This window comes from Musa acuminata, chromosome BXJ1-8 (genome assembly GCF_036884655.1).
Source record: "Musa acuminata AAA Group cultivar baxijiao chromosome BXJ1-8, Cavendish_Baxijiao_AAA, whole genome shotgun sequence".
NCBI classification, from domain to species: domain Eukaryota; kingdom Viridiplantae; phylum Streptophyta; class Magnoliopsida; order Zingiberales; family Musaceae; genus Musa; species Musa acuminata.
The window spans coordinates 47,149,107-47,172,952 of record NC_088334.1 but is presented as its reverse complement, the minus strand read 5'-3'; the positions used below and the strand labels follow the sequence as shown (position 1 = coordinate 47,172,952).

General features: G+C 36.7%; 3 protein-coding genes across 4 annotated transcripts; 2 read left to right on the top strand and 1 right to left on the bottom strand.

Annotated features, from left to right (window-relative positions):
- The first annotated feature begins 550 nt into the window (after nucleotides 1-550).
- Nucleotides 551-1,816, top strand: LOC103996213 (heavy metal-associated isoprenylated plant protein 35). Its single transcript, XM_009417079.3, has 3 exons — nucleotides 551-851; nucleotides 976-1,051; nucleotides 1,568-1,816. The coding sequence occupies exons 1-3, from the start codon at nucleotides 576-578 to the stop codon at nucleotides 1,687-1,689; spliced, it is 474 nt and encodes a 157-aa protein (XP_009415354.2). The 5' UTR covers nucleotides 551-575; the 3' UTR covers nucleotides 1,690-1,816.
- A 121-nt stretch (nucleotides 1,817-1,937) lies between these two features.
- Nucleotides 1,938-6,724, bottom strand: LOC103996214 (serine/threonine protein phosphatase 2A 57 kDa regulatory subunit B' kappa isoform-like). Its single transcript, XM_009417080.3, has 2 exons — nucleotides 4,815-6,724; nucleotides 1,938-2,711 (listed from the first exon to the last, which is right to left on the bottom strand). Exons 1-2 carry the CDS (start codon nucleotides 5,976-5,978, stop codon nucleotides 2,343-2,345), a joined length of 1,533 nt encoding a protein of 510 aa, XP_009415355.2. The 5' UTR covers nucleotides 5,979-6,724; the 3' UTR covers nucleotides 1,938-2,342.
- Nucleotides 6,725-10,168: 3,444 nt separating this feature from the next.
- Nucleotides 10,169-23,557, top strand: LOC103996216 (aladin). 2 transcript variants are annotated; one of them, XR_010476189.1, is made up of 16 exons: nucleotides 10,169-10,424; nucleotides 10,525-10,580; nucleotides 10,853-11,014; nucleotides 12,054-12,168; nucleotides 12,250-12,349; nucleotides 12,445-12,628; nucleotides 12,855-12,909; nucleotides 14,442-14,529; nucleotides 14,633-14,708; nucleotides 14,993-15,092; nucleotides 19,022-19,073; nucleotides 21,620-21,757; nucleotides 21,874-21,961; nucleotides 22,052-22,119; nucleotides 23,159-23,232; nucleotides 23,344-23,557. XR_010476189.1 is itself a non-coding variant. In XM_065080381.1 (15 exons), exons 1-14 carry the CDS (start codon nucleotides 10,367-10,369, stop codon nucleotides 22,112-22,114), a joined length of 1,335 nt encoding a protein of 444 aa, XP_064936453.1. In that variant the 5' UTR covers nucleotides 10,169-10,366; the 3' UTR covers nucleotides 22,115-22,119; nucleotides 23,344-23,557. The 2 variants fall into 2 exon arrangements, 1 of the variants encoding a protein (XP_064936453.1); XM_065080381.1 differs by lacking the exon at nucleotides 23,159-23,232.
- The last annotated feature ends 289 nt before the right edge of the window (nucleotides 23,558-23,846 follow it).

Below are 23,846 nucleotides of genomic sequence, written 5' to 3'. Positions count from 1 at the left end.
CAAACAGGCTTAGCAGCATTGCGGACATGAAGCAACCCATCATCAGGCTACGCAGGCCTGCAGTGCGCCTGCTTAACGATGGTTCTCGTCAATCCGGAGTGACATATGGTCGGTCTGTCAGAACAATTTTTACTGATGCGGCAAGTCAAAGCTCGCATGCAATCATTCCTACGAGAACGTACCATTTGCAATGAGCTACTCTGACCTTGGTTTTCCCACCTTAAGCATCCATCCTCATCTAACCCACCTATAAATAAGTATTTCGACAAGAGTTTCCCACATCACTTCGGGTAAAAGCTTGTCGATTTTTCTCGGTCTGCCGGTCGTCCTTTCAGGCATTGGTCACCTGGGGGTTGCAACGACCAAAATTTTGACTTCAACGTCCTGTCGCACTGAGCTGGTCAACTGGCGATGACCAACCAGAGGTAACCAAATCTATCTTCTGGGTAACTGGACCAGTCTGATTTAACAATTAATGTTGAAGTTTTGGTACATGGATCAAGCGAGGCTACACTTGGCTAGCTTCGTTATAAGTCCAGATCTCCCAAGGTTACTCGGCAGCGAGTGAATTCAGCATGGTTGATGCTTTGAAATTTTCAGCTGGTTCTTCCAAGCTCCTTGGGAGTTGCGGTGGTTGTAGCTCCGGCCGAACGGGGAGATCAGGATGGAAGATAATAATGGATTGTTTCTCTCTTGCAGTCTCTCCGAACTCATGTGTTTGCGTGAAGACACAGGAAGAAGAGGATGGCCTCGAGAGGAAGTCTCTCATAGAAAGCCATGTGGAACAGGTGCTAAAGATCAAAGATGTTCTTGATGGTGCCAAGACACTGGCTTTTCATCTGGAGCCCAAGGTAGTCCTTGAAGCATTCTTACCTCCATATTCTAATGAGATTTCCTTGGGTTGTTTAATGGCTGAACTCGGTTGTTCTGAAATCTGGCATATTGCTGTATCCATATATTGTGTGAATTCTGCAGACTGTAGCTCTGAAGGTGTCGATGCACTGCAATGGTTGCGCAAGAAAAATTGAAAAGCACATCTCGAAGATGGAAGGTATAGATGAATTTTGCAGTTTGCTCATCGTTTATGTTCATTAACGTCAGGAAAAATAAGCAAAAAAAATAATGTGTCTTGCTCCAAACATACAGTTCTCAGATCGAACGAATACCCTTTCAACACAGTCTTTTCTATGGTTCAGAGACGAAAACTATTCAAATACACACCAGCATGTCACACCATATACCGTCTTTATGATTTCTACTCGACTTGCTATTCTATAGTTATGCCTCTGACTGCAATTCCATCGATATGCATAAATCTTCCGAAAAATTAGCAGGCTTGTCATCGGGGACTGACTTCCCATCATCGCATGCTAAGAAGCATTAGCTCTTTCCGAGTCACCAAGTACGAACGTGTAGTTGTTGTCGGAGCAAACTTTCATTCGGTTCATATCTGTACTAATTTCACTGGCAATGACGGTGCGAAATTTAGTCGGCATCATGTAAGAGAAGAAAAAGGAAGCGCTGAATCACCATGATCTGCCTCACTCGATCGACTCTGTTTCTGTAGGAGTGAGCTCCTTTAAAGTGGACTTGGAAAACAAGAAGGTGGTCGTGGTCGGGGACATCACTCCATTTGAGGTGCTGGAGAGTGTATCCAAGGTCAAATTTGCCGAGCTGTGGTTGGCCTGAGCTACAGTGTTGCTCAAAGAATACGTACTGTTGTATTGGTTGATGCAGTTTCTGGAAAGAAAAGACGAGGATTGGACTGGTGCAGATGATTTATTAGCAAGAGCCAGGCACTCATGTGCAACACTGTGTTTGGCTGGCTCTTTTTCCACTTCAACTCAGATATTATAAGCCCTCATACCAATTATCATAACCCAATAACTTGTTTGAAACCAAAACATTATGTAAAATACCCAGGCACAAGTTAATAGTAATGTAACAATCTAGTTTTTGACTGATAAAAAGGTGTTACACCTATCATCAAAAGTGTTCCACAAAAGCATGCATCACATGCTGATGGGTTAGCAAAGAACATTGAGAAATATTTCCAAAACTGTGATAAGACAACCAAAAGTGAGCAAGCGAGGGATAAGGAAATTGGCCCATGCTCATAATAACTAGCATATGTGCCCAAAATGCTTGAGATTACTCTCGCAAGCATTGCCTTCACACAGCAACAACTTCTAGCACAGTAATTAGAGGAGATGACACAGGGAGAGAGAGAGAGAGAGAGAGAGAGAGAGAGAGAGAGAGAGAGAGAGAGAAATACTTGGGCAGAATGAACACCTTTCAACCTATTCCTTCTCATTTTCCCCAAACCATTTCTGATCCTTCAACTACGTAAGAGCAGCAGCAATTGGTGGAGCAATTACAGGTACCACCAAGACTGTTCTGTTTCTAGTTACCGGATGGAAGGCAGTGCTAGTCTCCATATGCTCCCAGATCAATCTCCGTTTCTCCTCTATTGTCTTTTGCTTCTTTTCCTTCTCCTCAAATTTCTTTTTGCAAGCCAAAACTAGCTCTTCGTCCATTTCAGAGAACATTTTCTTCACATATTGTGTTAAATTCAGAACTGTTTGATTCCAGTGACTCTGGAGGTTCCTCTCTAAAGCTGGCAAAACGAGAGGCATGATTTCTTGCCGGTTTTGTGCCATCAGATTAATCACATGATTATTATTCCACAAGAACAGGGCCCTCTCTGCAACCTGAAAACCATTTAACATCTCTTCAAATTATTGACGATGGAAAAAAAATAAAAATAAGAATAAAGGTAGCTGCAAGAAAAGTAATGAATTTCAGTGCCAGGATCAGATCAAGACAAATAGAGTCATATTCGAGAACCACTTTGTCTGATAGAAAGGGTAGCTACATATACATCACTCCTCATTGATGTACAATAAGATAACACCCATTGATGAGGCCTCAGCACTTAAAACTTACACACGATTCAAATGGTAATAACAATTATTATAATGCATTATTTATTGTTTGCTAACCACAAAAATGGAAATAATAAATTACTATGCTCATCTATATCCAAATCTACATACAAATTAGGTAATCACATAGAAGAAAAACAAACTGGAAATATTTGATCGAGTAAACCATTGAAGAACCCTTGCTGTTAATAATACAGATTTATCATAGAGGCCACTAGAAACTGCTTTGCAACATAGCGTTAGCATATTCTTAAAGAGAATACTATTAAATATCCAAGCAAAACAAACAAGAAAAGGAGAACATGATAATGGGGGAAACAAAGAACAAAAGGCATGATACAACTCTAGCTGACACAACGATCTAAAAGAAATGATAAGGAAGAATTATAAACTAGGATTTGCATAAATTTAGGTATATAGAGAAATGTGAAAATATAAACCTCAATTTCATCGTAGAGTTGCCTTTTTACAACTTACGTTTCAAATGCTCAAGCCATCAAAATAATTTCTTTCCTTGCAAGGGTATACCTATTTACATTGATCCCCCATACCACACATTTGTATGAACTAATCTCACATTGAATATGCAATTACTTTCGGCTGAACCTTTAGGTGTGAAATATAGGTTCTTTCCAAGAATTTTCAGACGAATAACTAACTAAAATGATCTTAACCACTATATGATTGAATACACAAAATCAAATCACATATTTTAGTTAATAGAACAAACACACAAAAAGTTTGAGAAAATCTCTGCTCTTACTGGAAAAAAAGAGACATTTGGTGCTATTTCTTTGAATATTGTAACTGCTGCATTGTGCTTGTCAGTCTTGTCTTAATCCAGTCTTGAAACTGCTCTACACAACAACAACTGACAACAAGCTTAATTGGCCAACTATTTGGGGTCAAAAACATGGATCATTTTCCCACCATTGAGCAAAGGAACCAAGTCCAACCTATAACCTAAATAAAGAAAAGACTATGAGGCCTGCGATTGACATGATTTCTCTTAGAATGACTATAAAGTGCTACACGCATAAAATATTCTCTTTCTTTTTGGAACTTGAATGAACATGGGTCTACTAGTTTCATAGTTCTAACTCATATCCATGATTATGTGTCACACTTGAGCAGCGATCAAAGAAGGTCCACACAGAAAACAAGTAATCCCAATAATCTTTGGTCCTTGATCATCAAATGGCGAGTGTAACACCATTAACTTTCAGTATGCCATTAGAAGCCCCACATACATCACCACTGAAAAATAACTTCCATGTTTCAAGAACATACAAATTAGCCAGAGCATCAGAAGCTTGACTTAATCCATAACTAAGAGCATTCAGAGGAACATGCAAGGGGTGGCGCTTGTTTGCAGAATTTTACTACAATAAGCAAAAGAAAAAAAGGTGACTGACAAGAGTCACAAGACTGTAATGTCAACCAAAAACCAACAGATCTTTCAAATTACCCCAGAAAGTTCACATCATGATTCAGAGATGATGAGCCGAATGAACATGCACATATCCAGACAGCACAATGATATCTTCTTTTTAGCCAAGAAACAAAAGGAAAACCCAACAAAATATAATCATCATTATCATCGTCAACGATATGGTAACCATAAGTGAAGATTGCATGCTCTGCCAGAAATTCAACAAAATTCTACAAGATTAATTAATTAATTTATTAACCCTAACAAGATGGAGTGGACCCTAAGAAATTCTTTTGGAGCAGAGAAAATACATGAGAACTTACAGATAAAATATCAAGCTTTCAAAATTGTACTTTAAGCTTGTGCAATTAGGAAGCAAACCCAAAAAGGCTACCATGGACAATAAAGGAGGCCTAGATAGAAACAATCATTATTACCTGGAAGTGGGAGCTGTTGATGCAGAAACCAATCCTCCGAAACAACGGGATCATGCAGCCTTGGAGTTCTGCCATGTTAGTAGCCTCCAAGATTTCCTCCAACTCACTCAGAAACATAACTTCCTTTTGAGTACTTGTGACTGGCCAATATCTCAACAACCCTTTAATTACTGAACTTGCCAGCTTAGGCTCTTTCTCTATGAACTGTGTGACACAGTAAGTTAGCTGTTGTTGATAAACGCCTAATGTTTTTGGTTTGTGCAGAGGCATCAGGACCCTCCACAACAATAATTTGTGCTCCTCCTTAAGAGGCTGTGCAAATCCACTGATCACACTGCCAAAAACTTCTAAAATCTCCACAATCCCATTATGGCGGTCTGTCTCAAACACAAAACGGTAGAATATGTTGCTCACTGCTTTTCGGATGAAAGGGCGATGCACCATAAATTTTCCATAGATCCTATGCAATATTGTTTTCAAACAATCCCTCTCTCTGGGATCCTCGGAATCAAAGAGGTCAAGCAGTCTCATGACAAATGAATGATCTATATATTTCTTTCCTATTTTACTATCAAGGTATGAGGACTCTATAAACTTTTGAAGTAAATCATAGACAAGTTGCAGATGGGTCCAAGCAGGATCGTACACTGGCACTTCCTCTTCAGCCTCCCCACCACCATTACCGGATCGCGTGTTTGGAGGGAAGGCCCTAAACAAGTTAATGGCGATCATTTTACAGCTAGCAGAAATGACAGGTTCAGTGAACCGAGAAGTCCCAGCATCAACATAACCAATGAGATCTAACAGCACCTGCCGCTTCATATCCTTCTCAGTGGAGTTCTTGTTTGGATCAGAGAAATCGAAGACAAGGCAGCAGAAGTTTAATTTACTAACGAAAAGGTTCTGCTTTTCCGCATTAGGGACATCTTTGAATAACAGTAGAGGTTCGGCGCTAGTGACAACACTCGATGGGAAGATAGCAGAAGCAGTCCGCTTCATAGTGGTAGATCGGGAGGAAACCACATTGTCACTGCTCGTCCGATGGATTGAGTTCCCATTCACGGAACCCGTCCCGTTGTTGCCGGGCGGGAGATTAGTGAGATCCAAAGAAGCATCGGATTGGAAAGACTTGTGAGGTAATTTACTCAGGAACTGCTTCCACATGGTGCCAAAATAGTGGAGGCGCTTAGATCAAGCTCTTGCTGCGGGAGTTGGGCGACAAGACTGGCATGCACGGAATCTAAAATACCGATGCCACTTGAGGACTTGAATGTGGAAAGATTCGACACATCAACGACGATAATTCTTGGTGGAAATGAAATAGGAAACTGACATTATTAGATGCGATTGATCTAGAAAACTACTACTCCTCCCTGAAACCCTAAGATGAGACGTGGAGACTATGAATGAGAAAAACACAGTGGCGAACAAACTAACAGAAGCCTACGGGATACGATTCAGAACCAAGATCGAGCAGCAGAAACCATAATTGCCAACACAAACACAAACACAAAAACAAGACCAATCTTACGTCAAGCTGTGCTAACGAGAGTGAACCGACTCGAGATCTCCACCAGGGAACGCAGTCGGAAGAAGGGGGCCGAATGCAAGCCCTCGGAACCGCTGGAGCAAGATGATTTTAAGGTTCTTCCGGGTTCACGGATGTGAAGAGAAGAGCTGGATCCGAAGCTTGGTTCCGAGAGGCGGCGGCGAATTCCAGCAGGAACTCGAGAGATCAGATCCGGCTTCGATCTCTCCCACCCTCATTACAAGGGGGATGGATCCGCCGAAGAGGAGGAGGAGGAGGAACCAAAAGCGGCAATAGAGAATAATAAGAAAGAAAGAAAGAAAAAAAAAAAAAAAGAATAGCAGCGGCGACCGGTGGCCCTCCCCTTGCCTCCACCTCCGCCTCCGCCTCCGCCTCTTTCATGGTTCGAAGCATCTGAGCCGTCGGCACGAGATCCATTGGTCAAAATAAACTGAACCGTTGATTTTTGCGAGGATGGACCATGGACTTGATAATGCCGAAGTCAAGAAGCAGAAGAAAAGGGAGGAAACTGCGAAACAGTTGATTTTTACTTTTATTTATTTATTTATTGGTTAGGCTTATTATTGTTGGAGTGTAAAACCGATAAACATCACTTTTTATATGAATTAAATAAAATATAATTTAATATCAAAATATTATAAATACTTTAACAGTTTAGGCTAATCAAATTAATGATAGAATATTTAAAAAATCATGAGATAAGATTTACATAGAATAACTATTCAACGTGAAGGAAAAAAAAAAGAATCGTATCAATCTTTCACTGTAAAATGATAAAATTAAAAAGTTCACGCACTCTGAACTAACAAGAGGATATTAAATATCTTACCCTTCACTTTAAACTCTTTAAGCTCATCGATTGTAAAAAGGATTTAGATCGATACTCGTGATGATCAATCGATTTTTAAAATATACAATATATATTATTGCACCCTTACATTGCTCAGCGAAAGAAGCAGTTAAGTCGATGATGAAGAATGTGATAAAGTATTGAAGAATCCTACATAATATCATCAATAGTTGAGACAAGGATGATTCTAAACCGAGTTATTCAAATTGATTGAATCTAAATTATACTTTTCCACAACTCTTCACCCGTAAACATATGGTCAAATTGAAATAATAAATTTACTCCTTAAGCAATATTTTCAATACCATGTGAGTGTCGATCAACGAGATTGAGTGAAATTGTTGGATATAACCTAATTCTTCTATAACTTGTGGCGAAACTCTACATCCAACAAGAGGCCATTTGAGATCATCATGAGATAGTAGTTGTCAACTCCTCGTGCCTTAACAATCGATTATACCGAGAGTAGCTTGTCAATATATCATTTTGCGAAGAAAAGATACTGAAACATAGATATTGACTTGGCTTACTTAGAGAAGACGATCAAAAAGGTAAAAGAGTGGACAAACAATTACAAGAGTTTTAAGTCAGCAACTTGATGCTGGTGAAGCTCCAACCAGCATCACTCAAGTTCTTTAGGCATAAAATGCATAAGAGATTGATACACAAGTATGAATTGATCATTCCCAATTATCAATAGGGTGGGCAATATCTCTTATAAGTTGTAATTGTCAACGTTGCTTAAAATTTATACTGTCTTTCACGTGAGCAATTTGAAAGACTACCATTCAGATTCGTAAGATGTTTCTCGAAATGTTTTAACTCAACTATCCCCTACCAGAACCTCAAATAAAAAGTGAGTTGAAGCTATTTTAACGGATCACAAGACAAAGCTACCCAACAGAGTAGAGCAGATCAAGTGCTTGGTGAATTGGTGAAGGCTTCCTTAGACAAAAAGTCATAAAACACCCTACAACACGAAGAGGCAATCATTAGAGCTTACTAGCAAACGTTGGCGAGGGTGTTAATAGTTTAAGTGGCGGAGAATATCATGAATGATCATTTTGCATCTACAACATATTTTTTAACAGATCGTTTATCACTTTTGTTTACTTATACATACGTTTGGTAGCGTGTTTTACCTTATTTTTATATGCTTTTACTTAAAAATTGTAAGTAGTAATAGTTTATAGGGCTACAGAGTGATCGTTCAATAGAATAGGCAAAATTATCCCAGAATGACTTAGTTTTTATATGCCATAGTCTATTTTCTACATGTTATAAAGCGAGTAAAACATCCGTTATCTCAGTATCTTAGAACTACTCAGGTAGCACAAGACTGGGTGGGAGTTTGGGATAGTGTTGAGCTTTGATTAGATTTACAAGTTCATATGTTAAGCCTATAGAGACTTGCCAATATATCCGACACATAATGAGCAATCATTTATAGACTTACGATTATTCGTTTACCTTCTAAAGTCCATAGTTTCTCATTTCTTTTCTCTCGTACATAAGTATTTGCTGAATTGCTTGAAAAGTTATCATATTTACGAGACGTTGGGACTTGTCGATTACTCGTTCTTAGAACAAATCAATTTGCTCTTTTATCGATCATTCGAGACTTTAGCAAGGTTTCAACTAGATCGACTCTTTTGTGAATGAATAATCAAGGATTTCTCACGACTTAGACAATTCCAATTAAGTTCATAACAAAATGGTAGTGACATCAACATCTTCGTATGGTGGTGTGGAAGTGTACAAATATTATGGTCTGCAGTACCGGTCCGTACCGCCCGGTACGGGCGGTACGTACCGGTCTGACAGGCTTCCGGTACGCGGACCATCTGTTACCGTTTCGACACTGTAGCAACAATGTAGCACTGCTACAGTGCTACGACATGCCTAAATATACCGAGCGGTATACCTGGGTGTACTGCTCGGTATACCGTACCGTACCGGTACCGAGCCCAAGTCGAAACTCTGGTACGATACGGTATTGCGGACCTTGACAAATATATTAAAACATGCTATATATATATATATATGTATTTACTATAACATGTATATGTGAGAGTACACTTATTTTCTATTACATGTGTGAGTATATGGATACGTTAAAACGTGCTATGTATGTATATACTACAACGTGCATATGTATGTATATACTACAACGTGCATTATAGAAGTACATGTATATGTTATGACTTATAGTGTGAGAATACATATATATATATATATATATATATATATATATATATATATATATATATATATATATATATATATATATATATATATATATATATATATTATGACAGGTAGTGTATGAGTGCATATGTACTACGATAACGTGTTAATATGAGATATAGAAGTCTATGAATATATTACGATCCTATATATCCATATAAGTATTTTTGAGTTATTTTTATCTTTTTATTATACATATACTATGTTGCAAGAATATACTTGCTAAATAAATCATAAGATGAGATGTTTACTATTAAGTGTCTTATGTGTATAATTTTAAAATATTATTTATATGATATGATATATGTTTAAAATTATAAATATTTATATTTATCGAATGATTACTCACTATATATTTTATTTTGTTGATAAGAATATTAATACCTTACCCAAATAATTGAGCAAGAAAGTAAATACGTACAAGTCTATACCAACATAGATACGAGCGAGCGATGACGTATAAGTATATTTATATATATAAATTTTAGACAGGTATGTTTTTTTAGTTAGATATAATAGATAAATAAATATATCAAAATCGTTAGGTACAAAAAAAATTCTGTCATTCTGTTTAGGAAATTAGTATATTTTATTTAATTTTTTTTGTTATGCTGATAGTAATAATTAAATTAAAATATCATATTTAATTTTAATTTTAATTATACGTATGAAACTTAAATAGGGTATTATTACTGTGGCTGCTGAACATCGATGACCGTAGCCAGGACTCACCGTTGTCTCCGGGAGACGGCGCGTGAGGAGCACTCGGACTACCCCTTCTTCAGACCACATCTCCCATCTCAGTTAATCACATCCGCTGACGTCTTGCCGTAGAACGAACCCTAAGTCGCACCGAGAGATCTACTAGATCTATTCATCTTCCCCCTTGTTCTATTTGCAAGCAAAATGCCAAGCTTTCCGCAGGCCGGAGCGGTGACCATCTGCGAGATTAATCGCGATCTCAGTACTAATCTCTGTTCTTATCTCAATCTATGTGCATTTTGAAACTTATCTTCGAGTAAGAAAATAATGTTTTCTGGTCCCTCCCCTTTTCTTATTCTTAGTTACTGCTGAAAACTTGTTCGATGATCGGGCGAAAGAAACTTATGGCAAAGTTCTGGTAAGTTCCTTTTGAAACAAACTCTTGAAATAAATATATCTTTCGTGAATCTTAGTTTTTTTCGCTTTTCTTAAACTACTGGTTGATTAGTAATGTGAATGAAACGAAAGTAAAAAATAGTTTACGTGTTTTGTCTAACCGTATCATAAGCTCGTGGTAAAATAAATTATTGTATTAACTTTTCGCAGTCTGTATCTTACTGTGAGCGGGATGAATTTTATTGTTAAGTTCATTTTGTGGTTGAATTTTCTAATTGATACTGGCCTTTCTAGGGAATGGTGTTCAGTCCTATTGCTTTCCAACCAGATCTTATGATGCCTGATACAGAGCAAGTTGCAGAACAAGAACTGAACATTCCTGTTCCGACGAGGGGTTTTGCTGGTTTGAAAGTGAGCATCTCTGAGTCCATTAAGCGCATTTTCTACCCAAATGAGGTAAGTTTGTTTCTCCGGTCTTGTTATTAGTTTATAAACAAGGCTATGATCATTCCAAATGCTTCGTGGGAAATAATTATCTTCTTCCTTTCTTTACAAATTGTGATTGTTATCTCACATACAAAAATATGTTGTTCTTATATTTCACTGGAATTATTTTCATTATAAGTACGTACACATACAAATAGTGATTGTTTCTCAAGTTTTTTTTTTTTCTTACTTTAACTCTTTGTATTTCTTTGTCTTCCTCTTTCACTCGCTTTCCTGCCATAAACTGCTGATATTTGTTCACGTGACTTGGGAGATGTCCATATTGGGACAAAGGACTTTGGTTCGCAGAAATAAGTGATTGAGCGATCTAACTTTGATCCTAGATTCATTCCTGAAGAGATCTATCCATCTACATTACTTTAATGCCAAGATATTCACTCATAGAGCCTTTAGAAACAATAGTCTTAGATCTGTTTGCTCTTTGTACATAAGATTTGGAAGTTTTTCCACTATTTTAAGATTATTGCAATTTAATTATTGCTCATGCCTTGAAAAAACAACTATAGATATATGCTGAGAGTTGAGTTAAAACTATCATTCGATAGCTTAGTATTTACCTGTTGAAGAGTTAGCTGTTCCATAAGCCTGTCGTCCATTTAGTTGCTTGTCCTATTTTCTTAATTTTTTAGATTGCTTTGAAGTTTTCATTGCATTTCAAGATGTTTGTACAGTGAAAAGCAATAATGTTATATCAGGAACGATTAATTCTGATTTGTGATTTTTTTTCTATATTCAAATATCATGTGATAAATCTAGTTTACATTAACTTTTACACTATGAAACATGGTGAACGTTACATGTATCTCATAGGCATGTCAATCATATAACCTCCTAAACACATCTGTCCTTGTGGACCTCACCTTTCAACTTTAGTTTTTTTTCTTTTGTCTTAAAAAGGCTATTTTGTTCTTTTATGAACTGGATCTAAGATGATGGTCTTTTAAAGGTTGATACTAATGTTCTCTTTCCTCTTCGATTGTTTTTATAGTTGAATGCACTAGAAGAAGTTGATACCCAAAGAGTAAGTTGGCATCCACATAAGCATTGTTTAGCATTTGTATCTGGGCCAAGTCAAGTAACAATAAGGGATTATGAGGATTCAGGTAAGTCCTTTGAACTTCTTTATTTATGGGAAATATAAACTTAGTATGTTTCCTTGAGAAAATCAACTTCCATGTGACCAGATAGTAAAGATCCATGCATATTGACTAGTGATTTCCAAAGAGGCATCAAGACACTTGAATGGAGGCCAAACAGTGGCAAGATGCTCTCAGTTGCATGCAAGTAATATTATGGTTGCTATGTGCTTGTTAACATTATTATATTGCATTACACTGTAAATATCTTGAATTTAAATTACTACAAATGTCTCTTCTCAGGGGTGGAATATGCATTTGGTCTGCTTCTTTCCCAGGCAATGCACCATCTGTTAGATCTGGAGTTACCTCTTCTGTGAGTAGTGTTTCTAGAGGCTCTGGAATTCGATGGATCCTGGTAGATTTTCTTCAAAGCCCCAATGATGAGCAAATAAATGTACTTTCTTGGAGTCCCAATGGAAGATATCCTTTTCACTTCTTTCAAACTTTGCAGACAATTCTAGAACATCCTCAATGCACTTATTTCTCAAGGCCAAAAGCTCTCCGATGCACAATGCAATTTAATGTTGTAACCCTTCGTAGATGTTGTCATATAATATTTTTGAATGAACCTTTTACCAACAATATAATCTTTGTATGTATGATATAATTTGTTCTGTTAAACAGTTTATTCTTGACATTATATTACATATTTGGCATCTTCTTCGGGTGATAGTTCAGCATTTACGGTATGGGATGTTTCTCAAGGTAAACCTATTCAGTATCTTTTTTTTGTTATGTTTTTATATTGTTCTTATTTGGACTCACTTAATTGATTGCTTTCTTGTTATGCCAAGTGATTGATCTGTTAAAAGTATTCTGCTTCTTAGTATATAAGCAACTATAAGCTATTATCATGATGTGACATCTTTTCTTTTATTTCCTTAAATTGCTAACCATAAGTGAATACACATTTCTTAAAAGGATGTTCGAATATTTGTGGCTTCATTGTAGGGAAAAAAAGTGGGACAAATTTTTAATAATTTTGTTCGACATTGTATCTTGACTTGCTTCTTACGTAGAGTAAAAAAACTTTCTCCAATATTTCCTTATGGAAAATATTTATTTGTTAGCATTTTCATTTGGTTGTCATTGATAGTTGATACTTCCATGGGCTTGTTCAGTCGTCAAATCAGTATGCTTTCTGGTATCTAGATAAGGCATTGCATTAGCAGGTTAATTCTCCTCCCTCGTGGTCAGTGTCTTCTCTCCCTTCGCTTCGCTACAGTCACCCCCAACTTCCTCGACAACCTCCTCCCCCTTTTCCCCTCCCAACTGACAACAACCCACAATCACCCAACTGATAGCAACCCAATCGACTACAATCATACAACAACTACATTCGGTTTCCTAGGATGGTAATTGATTACACAATCATAATCTTTTGCTAATACAGGACGATTCTCATAGGTTATTGACTCGAAGGAGGTATCCACTCTAATCCGAAGGCCTTGAGAGTTGGGTTTTGAGAGGTCTAGAAGGATACACAGATAAGCAGATTTCCCCTCTTGTACCTGAGAGTGATGTCATCAAGTTTAAGCAATTTTGCTGAACAAGAATGTTTGGTTGCATAAACTCTAGTGGAAGCCTTGGGAAGTGTAAGTAAGTGGGAGCGAAAGTTATTTTTAGTATGGGAGGTTGGAATCAAGGTTGCCATGGGATTAAACATAGGGCTTGGCCCCTTAGAAACCATGGACCTCCAATGAGGGTTTGTACTATACCTGATTTGGAAAAGAATCTAAAGTCAAAGACGCTCTCCATTGGGGAGGGCAGGGGGTGGAATGGCACTGGGGAGAGGAGGGAGGAGGAGCAGCTTTTATTCAGGAGTCAAGCACGATTTCAGTTGTGGCTTCTTAATCCTTAAACCTGTATATGTACTAAAACAACATATGTCTACAGTAATAGCCCCTTTCAAAATGATATATATGGTATTCAGTGTTCTTATTTGTTGTCTTTTTGTTTTCACTTAGAAATTGTTGCATTTGGTTGCTCCTGGTGGACAGAAACCAGTCTATTATTCTTGTGATTTTCATTTGGTTTTTGTTCCTATTCCAAAGAAATAACAATTACCATATCATAGACAATTCACATCTTTGGCTATATAAAAATGAATTCTCTTGAGAGATCAGCTATGAGGTGCTTTACTTGTGTCAGTCTTAACTTTGCATCAGGTTGTCAGATCAATTCATAATAAATGTTTTTTTTTTGTTTTCTAATGCTTCTAAACTTTGTATGTACAGGATTAGGAACTCCTATTCGACGAGGTTTAGGCACGATATCAATGCTGAAGTGGTCACCGAGTGGAGACTATTTTCTAACTGCTAAGTTGTATGCTCAAATTTTATCCTTCTTAAATTTTTGTTTGATTATATAAACAAGTTTCGTTCTTAGTTGACATTCATTTGAAAGTTTATTTCAATTTTCTATGCAGCGATGGTACATTCTACCTATGGGAGACAAATACTTGGACATCAGAACCTTGGTCTTCAACTAGCGGATATGTCACAGTATGTAATTCAAAAATAATATTGTCCTCAGTTGGGTTCTATGAAAAAAAATTGTTGACTGCCCTTGTATAGTTTCTCCCCCCTCTTGGAATACAATGGTCAAGTTGCAAAACCTTAATGCGTATGAATTGTAAATGTTGTCATCCAGTATGATTATGCATTATGGTCACTTTAATCTTGAAATATAGTTTTTGTTCCTGTTTGTTTTTCTCCCTCTTCTGTTGGTCACTGTGGTTATTTCTCTAAAAGATTTGCATCTTTCTGTTTGTTGTTAAATTCTTTAGGGAGCTACATGGGATCCAGAAGGACGGATGATACTAATTTCATTCTCTGAATCAGTAACTTTAGGTTCAATTCACTTTGCATCAAGGCCTCCTTCATTGGGTATGTGATCTTGTTTTAATTAGAAGCTTATCTTATTTCTAACATGTATAATCTGCCATAGTCACAATAGGTTGTGTTTTCTGTTGTATGAAACTATGAATGATGAAACTAGTTTTCTTATAATTAACTTAACTGATTGTGTTTGAACCTTTCTGCTGATTAATAATTGTCATACAGATGTTTTATCATTAAACAGGTCTCACATATGGAGCAGCATTATTAGCAAGGATGCTCCAGGAAGTGTTAAAACAAAAAAATCAATCTGTTGTCAATTTATTGTGAATGTTTTCATCATAATCAACCTGCTTACACCTTGTTTATGATTTCTTAATGAACTAGTAGAAACATTAGTGATATTATCATATGTTAATGTATTAACTCATTATTCTCATAGTCATTTACATTGAATGATTGATGTTATTGTGTAGGTTTGATGTGACTGATCATCATTGATATATGCCTTAAAATGCATCTAAGCAATCTGTCCTAGAGTGTAGTAGGAGGCATCCAGCTTCCTTGTAGGTCTCACCTTGCTTGTGATGACGATAAGAAAATTAAAAGAAACCTTGGTTAGAAGCAAGGACCATTGTACCATGCTGGCCGGTGGTATTGGTCTAGGGACGGATCAGTATGAAAAAGGCAATAAAATGGCCAAAAAATCATAAATTCATAATCATTAACTTGTTGGTATGTAACATAAGAACAATCAAACTCGGAAAAAAAAAAGACCAACTATTATCGTAAATCTATTGGCCATAAAATCTTGTATAATACAAAGGCTACAAATACGATGAGTTATTATCATCATAAAGGTTCTGTCATACGTGCTTAAAGTCATCGACTACCTAAAGTCATTGACTACCTAAAGTCATCGATTGTCTTCCCCTTTTCATAAATAATATGTATGGATCCTCGAGCTTCGTGATCTGAATCTTGGGTGGCATATGTAAAGTGCTGCTACTTCATACATGCCCTATCATAAGTAGATGACCCTCTATCCATGCCCCACCCTGAGGAATAGATGGAACAATCAATACGACGACACTACTGTCTATGTGGAGCACAGAATATGAGGGAGGTGTCTCATCACTAGACTGAAATTGTTGCTCGACAATTCTTTCTATTGAATTGGTTGATGATACTACCTTCCCTTTCTCTTCACACGCTAGACTGACGTTTGTGGTTGTTTGGTGCCACAGACCCTATGAGATTGACTCCTCAACGTGCGACCGTCACATTCTGACTGAGGGTGTTGTTCCTCCTACTAGGATGTTCCTTTTCTTATATAGCCTTAGTGATGAAACGAGATGGATGTGGGAGTCGCCTACCTCATTAAGCAAATGATCCCCTAGGTTTTTTGTTGCCTCGACCCATTCCAATATTGGTTGATAAACTTTGTTATAGAACTAGAGGTCAAAAGAATCTATCTCTGGCTCCTCCAGTTCCTTGTTGAGATTGGCATATCACAACGCATATTGTAGTGCACATATACAAGCTTTCTCTAAGTGTCTATATAATAGCCGGTTTGTAGATCGCCATGTGAATCAAATCGAATGTTGACCAATTATGTTCATATCCATTTGATGTTGTCATTTGTGAAAGCACATAGACTGCAATCTTTATTAGATTGGATGCGGACCTTGCAAATTGTAGCCACCACTTGGCTACAAAAAAAAAAAAAATGCAGCCACTTTGATTGGTACGCCGCCTCTTCCTATGTACCATCTGGAACTGAGCAGTCCATGTGTCAATCATTGAGTATGTTCCACTTGTTTTGTAACATTTTGGTGGGAAGACAATCATTCATTAGAAGCAGTGAGAAATGAGTTTTAGTCTAATAGAACATATAAATCTTGATAGAACTACACTACGTAGAAGTTTCCATGTCACCAATCAAACTAGATGTCTTGAATATTTCTTGTTATCTATGTTTCATGCACTTTGCATGTAATGATGAGTAGTAGTTAGATCGAAGAAATGTTGGTTAGAAGCAGTGAGGTAGGACTAGAATCAAATCACCAAGTCCTTTTACATGTGTTTTATGAACTCTAGTTTAAACTTTAAACAACTAATAAAATAGACTAACTTGAGATGTAATTTATGTATGTGATATATTTTATGTTTTTTGTTTTATATATCATATTTTTTCTATATCATTAATTCTTGTATTTATTATATATATAATATATGTTGTACTCCTTTTTATATGCCTTCTTTAATATTATTTCATACTTACATTATTTTATCCAAGGAATATTATATCACGTGTACTATATCTATATCGGTCCTTGAAGGACCTGCCTGTGCGGGTGTATCGACACATGACAAATAAGGGAGAAGATGAAAGCACAGTAGAGGAAGAGGAAGGAGGAAGGAAGAAGAGAGGAAGAGGAAGGAGGAAGGAAGAAAGAGGGCGAGGAAGGAAGAAGTGATGGCGATGAAAGAAGAGGAAGGGAAGAAGGAAGACAAGGAAGCGGTGGGGGAAGAAAGAAGAAGAGAAAGCGATAGAGGAAGAGAAGAAGAGGAGGAAGCGTACCTCGGTGTATAGCAGCGGTGGTGGCAGTGTCAGAAGGCAGCAGCTCAGGAGCAATTCCATGCCCCCTGCGAAAAAAGGGCTCATGTTCGTGAACCCTAATTGAAGCTTTAAATTCTTTCTAAAATTTTTCTAATGGGTTAGATTGGATCACTTGAAAGGGGGGTTGTGCTCCTATCTATTTACCACACTCGTACTGCTATGTATCGCCCATCTAGTTTGATCCGATACAAAATGAAGAACCTTGATTTTATCTTTATATAATTATCTTATTTTATATCAATTTATCATGCCCAGACTAGCATGTACCATGTGTCTGGTTTGGTCTAGTCTGATATGAAATGAAAAACCCTGATTTTATCTTTATATCAAGGTTCGCCCTTTCGGGTATCAGACCCATCTCGAAGATTTGTCAGTATGGTACGTACCGGTCTATACTGGTGTGTCAACATATGGTACGTCGGGACATGCCGATGAGGACTCAGGCTCGGCGGTGAGTCGGATTGGTACATACCAAATTTTTGTTTTAAGGGTAAACCAATTCTGTTTCATAATCATAATGGGGATAAGACTATTTTTTTTTCTAAACATCAACAATGTGATTCTCATTCTCATTCTTTGTCCACTTTCTGTGTTACCAATTGGATCCTCAAAGTTATCTTTGTTTTTGACTTGTTTGTGACATCAACAATGCTATTGTTTCAGGACAGTCTAATGAAAAAGAAGGTGAAATTATGTTCATTTTACTGGTGTGTTGGAGCTGTGAAAGTGGAAGCAAATGACCATCTTCAAAACTCTTAATTTGAAAGTTGATATTTGTGTAGATTGGAATTGATAGGACAATATAGTTCAACTTCATCTACTTCACTGTCAGAGGGAGATAAGAAAGGTGTAATAGCACTAATAGCATCAGATATATGTGATAGTGTTAGACACCGAAGTTCTTGGATAACCTAACTGATTAAATATGCTTTTCACGTAATGCAATATTGTGTGATTGTAAGTTCAAAAAATAGTGCTAATCATAGAAATTTAGGTACTTGTGCTAGCATATACTGAGTTATACAAAGATATCATGGTATATGCACTTAGATGTTTTGTAGAATTCAAATTGGGAAGTATAAAATCTTTTGCTTTAGACAGAGCAGCTCTTTTGTTTGTTAAATAAATTACAATAACTGTACTATTGTCTTCAATAGTTTTATATTCCTGATGCACATTTTGTTACCTATTTATTTGAGAAATATTGATCATCATGAATATATGGAACCTTCAATAGAAAGCTACTTGTCCAGTATCTATATCAGCACAGTTGTAATTTATAGTATCTTCTGATATAATCTTAGATGTAGCAGATTGATAACTATCTTGTTATTTCTGTGTCATTTGACCTCAGATGCACACCTTGTACCAGTGGAATTGCCAGAAATTGTCTCTTTGACTGGAAGGTAATGAAAGTTCACCACCTTATTGTATGTCATTCTTTTATATCTCGCAAGCTTCTAAATCTATCCAGACTTATATGAATCATAGTTAATCATTTAATGTAATTTCAGTATTATAATTAATCATTTAATATTGGTCATTGAATGTAATTGAACAATGGAACGAAATGAAAGATGTTTTACACAAGGTTTGTTGTACCACATTATTCCGCTCGATACGGCCGGTATATACCGGTCCAACAGTGGATCAATATGGGTAGTACGTACCAGTCTGTCGGTACACCCCACCGTATCATGTGTCGGTATGTACCATACCGATGGCCGGTCAATACACTGGTCGGGACGGTAAGGCAAACCATGGTTTTACATTACTCCACTTGGTATAATTTATCCTAAAAAATTGAAACATCATGCACGATACAATTGGAGGATGTCCAAATAAACATGCCCAACCTATGTCATGGAATCGAATCAAAATGATGGTGATATTAGGTTAAAGAATTCCTTTCTAGTTGGCCAAAATGTAATTATATGGTACTTCCAACATGAGAAATCAGGGTCTAACAAGTTTTTGAAAGAATTGGTGAATTTAATGGACAAAAATTTTTGCTGTAGGGATACAAAACTACAAAGTAATCTATAAGTTTCATTTAGTGCTGGCTGCATGTTTGTTTGTTTGTGTTTTTGGCCACAGATGGCAACATCCATAATCAAACTAGAAACCACCAAATTCATGTTTCTGATAAAGTATATTTTTTCTTGATTAGTCTCTCCTTTCTCCATCAGTATAAATCAGCATGAATTAATTGCTAACTAAATTGTTAACTACACCTAACCAATGTTTTTAATTTTTTATAGATCTTCTTTAGACATGACCAAACCACCTTAATTGGTACTTAATTTATTCTTAATAGAACCTACCTCTAATTGATGAATGCTGCCTCTTCTTTCGATGTTACCAAAGTTGCATTTTACACATTTAGTTTCAGTCCTACTTAGTTAAGAACCCTTGGTTCTTGTCTCAAATTTTCCTTTGTACAATTTATCCCAAGTTAATTGTATCAATCAAATAATGTCATCAGCACTTTAGGAACCCATGATTGGAGATGCTATCTGAGTATCATGAAGTTTTAAAGTAATTGCTTTTTACAGGTATTGAAACATGAAAAATATTAGAGGCAGTAATTCTTGTCCTGAATTGCGAACTGACTTGAAACTGACATGAAATTAGTGCCTTAGTGGATTCGAGTTGTGCTTTCTTGTGCTTTGGCCATGAACATCTTGGTTCTAAATTTCTAATCCAATTAGTACATATTTTTGGTTTGTGTTTAGGAAAATTACATGACTAACCCTGATCAACCCAGCAATAATCAAGTTAAATGTGTTATTGTGCCATTTTCAGGTTAGTGCATTACTGATGATGCATTTCAATCTCATAAGTGGGTTGAATCGTGTGTTTACATGGTTAATACTATTATCTGGTTATGAGTCATTTGATTCAAATCATGTTCGCCTCGGGCCTGAACAAATTATTAGACATGTTCGTGTTTCTGTTTGAATTTTTGACACTTGTCAAATGTGGGGTTTGAGTTGATAGTTCTATTGTTTCGTATGCATCTCAATATGACAAACCTGATTTAACACCTTGGCGCCCTACGTAGTGCTGGGATTTGGTGAACCTTGTATCTAATGCCCATGATGTTTGAAATGGAACTGCTGGAATTTTTGACTCATGTGGGTGTCTGTGACGGAATACATTTTGTGGGAAATTTTTCAAGAAAATGCAGATGTTTGGGTTCATAATCATATCTTTCTGCCATTTTGGTATCATATAACATCATTTGCTCAAAAGTGGAATAATTTGGGAGGAAAAGATTCTAGGAAACTTATTGGGTTATGACATGATGGTGCAGAAATGAGTAGAAAGATTCCTGGAGAGATGAGGGTCGGATGGGTTGACATTTTGCTGCCGTTCTGAGGTATTAGACAGTGTGACCCTATTCAGCAGCACGACATGGTAGCTTCTCTGCACTAACATCCCATACGAATTGCAACATTTATCATGTACTCCACAATAGACAGGTTCCATCCATGTGAAAGTGGGCTTGAGAGTTGATATATGGAGAACCTTGAAGGATAATTGCAATCACCAGCAGTTGGTAATATAAGTTTGTAGAAAGGGGACTTTGTTTTAATTTCTATTGTTATCGTTCCTGTGAAATATGAAAATATAGCAAACTAAATCCTTAGAAGACGAACCCATTAAACCTTTACATCTCTTGATAAGGTGATGGGCTGTTGAACTTTACTCATAATACAATGGTTAATATCGTGATGCATAAATAAATTACTTTTTACAAGGATGTGGACTTCGCCTATAATGTCGTGCGAAAATTGATGCAAAGTAAAGCAAATGAATCATGACTGTCTGTTACATATAATTTGCATATTTCTAGTTCATGTTTTCCTATACATGTTATCTTGAGTATGTTATGGCAGTTATAGCATGTTATGCATTATTGGTTGATGCTCTATTTGTAATTTCTCAGTAGAGGCATTGAGAAGGTAACCTGGGATGCTTCAGGAGAACGCTTAGCTTTGTCATACAAAGATGGAGATGATATGTACAGTGGTCTGATTGCCATATATGACACTAAGAGGACACCTCTCGTCTCAGCATCATTAGTGTTAGCACTATCATTTTGCAGCAATATGCTTTTTCTCTTTTTATGATATTTCATTCTTAAACCTGTAATAATATGCTCTAATGTTCACTAATGTATCATTTTCTTGTTAAATCTAGTGGCTTCATTAGAGGACCAGGAGAAAAGCCAAAGCCACTTGCATTTGCCTTCCACAATAAGTTCAAGCAAGGGCCACTTCTATCTGTGGTAGGATATTGTAGTATTCCCCATCTGTCGCTCAAGAACATACTCTCTTTATCATATGCGTTGTATTATTATTGAATCTGTTAATTGCAGTGTTGGAGCAGTGGATGGTGTTGCACATATCCTCTCATATTTCGTTCTCATATCCTTCCTTAATTTAGGTAAAAAATCTGCCTGTCTATCAGCAGAAGTTCAAGCATTTGTGCAACTCAAAGGCATTGATAAACTCTCTAAATAGTTTGTTGCTCCATTAACTGGTATGACTAGTGGATTTGAGAGCTAAACATGAAGGTCTTTGTCGATGCATTTGCTGACAATGCCTTGCCGAGACCTAAAATTTGAATTAAGTCCATTGTTACATTAGTTTAGTCAATGTTATAGTTCAATTTGGGTTTTTCTCAGGCCTTGTTCAAGTCCAGAGAGTCAGATTTTAGTTTTTCCCCCATTCTTTCTGTCTCTCACATGAACTTTGTTTCATTTCCACAACATCCAAGTTCGTTCTTTCTTGTTTAATCTGAGTTAAGTATAAAATTTTAGATTATGGTTTAAACCTTCATTCTATTTTTAAGATTATTTCGTGGTTCATCCAGGATACTATTTTAAACTTTTACCATAGGAGCCATATTTGTGCATCTACTGTGCTGCTTTTTGCGTCGACGCCTAGCATCTGTTTTACTCTGTTATTTTTAATCCATAATAATCTTTTGCATACTGAAAGAAGACAAACCATCTATACCTGAGCATGCCAACTAGACCTTTGTGCAGATAACTATGGCATGCTAACAGGTAACTTATTGTTATTGAAAATAATGGTGAGGCTTGGTTCTTCTCCTGGTGCCTGAAGTAGATTCCTTTTTGTTTGTTTTGTTTGTTGCATTTATCAAACTGATATTGATAACGTTTGCATTTAATGACCACTAAGTTTATAACTGTTCCTTCAAGGGACACTTGAGAGGCACAAACACGAATTTGGGACAAGGATAGAATAATATGACACAATATGGATTCTAGATATTAAAAGAAAGACACTAAAGTTAATAAATGTATTCATTTCTGTTTCTGTCAATAAATGTGATTACATCTTATATGACTTGAGAACATTTTCATAAACAAAAGTTGTTGCCAGTAAGTCAAATGTCCAGAAAGTCATAGATTAATATAAACAAGCGGTTGATATGTGTGTGTGTGTCCTGCATATAGCTCCTATGGTATTCAACAAGCCTCCAAAGCTATCTAGCAAACGTCAGCCCTACAACGAACATAACTATCAGATGGTAGCATTTTGAAGAATTCATTCTATACTGGCAATGAATCCCTAGTAATCTCTGAGTACTACGTTATTGAACATATTAGCTGATTATATTTTTGGTTGCATATTGTTACAGACTTGCAGTTTTGTCTGGGTTGAGAGAAGTCAATGACCGCCGCTTTGACAAGATGGTTATGATTTGAATACATGCTGACGAAGCATAGGGTTGCGCGAGAGACTTTGTTCTGTAATCTAAAATGTTACCAGGAATATGCTGTTGTAATAGCTGAAGCTAATACTTTTGTTCCGGAGATGATATTACTTCCAAGCAAAAAAATCTTCTTTCAAAACATAGTGGCTATGGTACCTCGCAGAGATGCATGCTCTTCTCTTGTAGCTATTGGTTCTCACATTCTTAGATTTCCTATTGCCTCATTCTATGATTGATTCTTCGTGAAGTTGTGCATCAACTAGTAAGTCAGTCAGTCAGTCAGTCTGATCAAATATTGGACACTTGATTTGATATCAAATGTAGTAATGTATCTGAAATAACTAGGGCATGTTACGGAGTTCATCTCAGTTGTTGTAGGCGATCCTGCAACCAAAGACTAGTAATCACCCATTATAAGAAAGATCCTT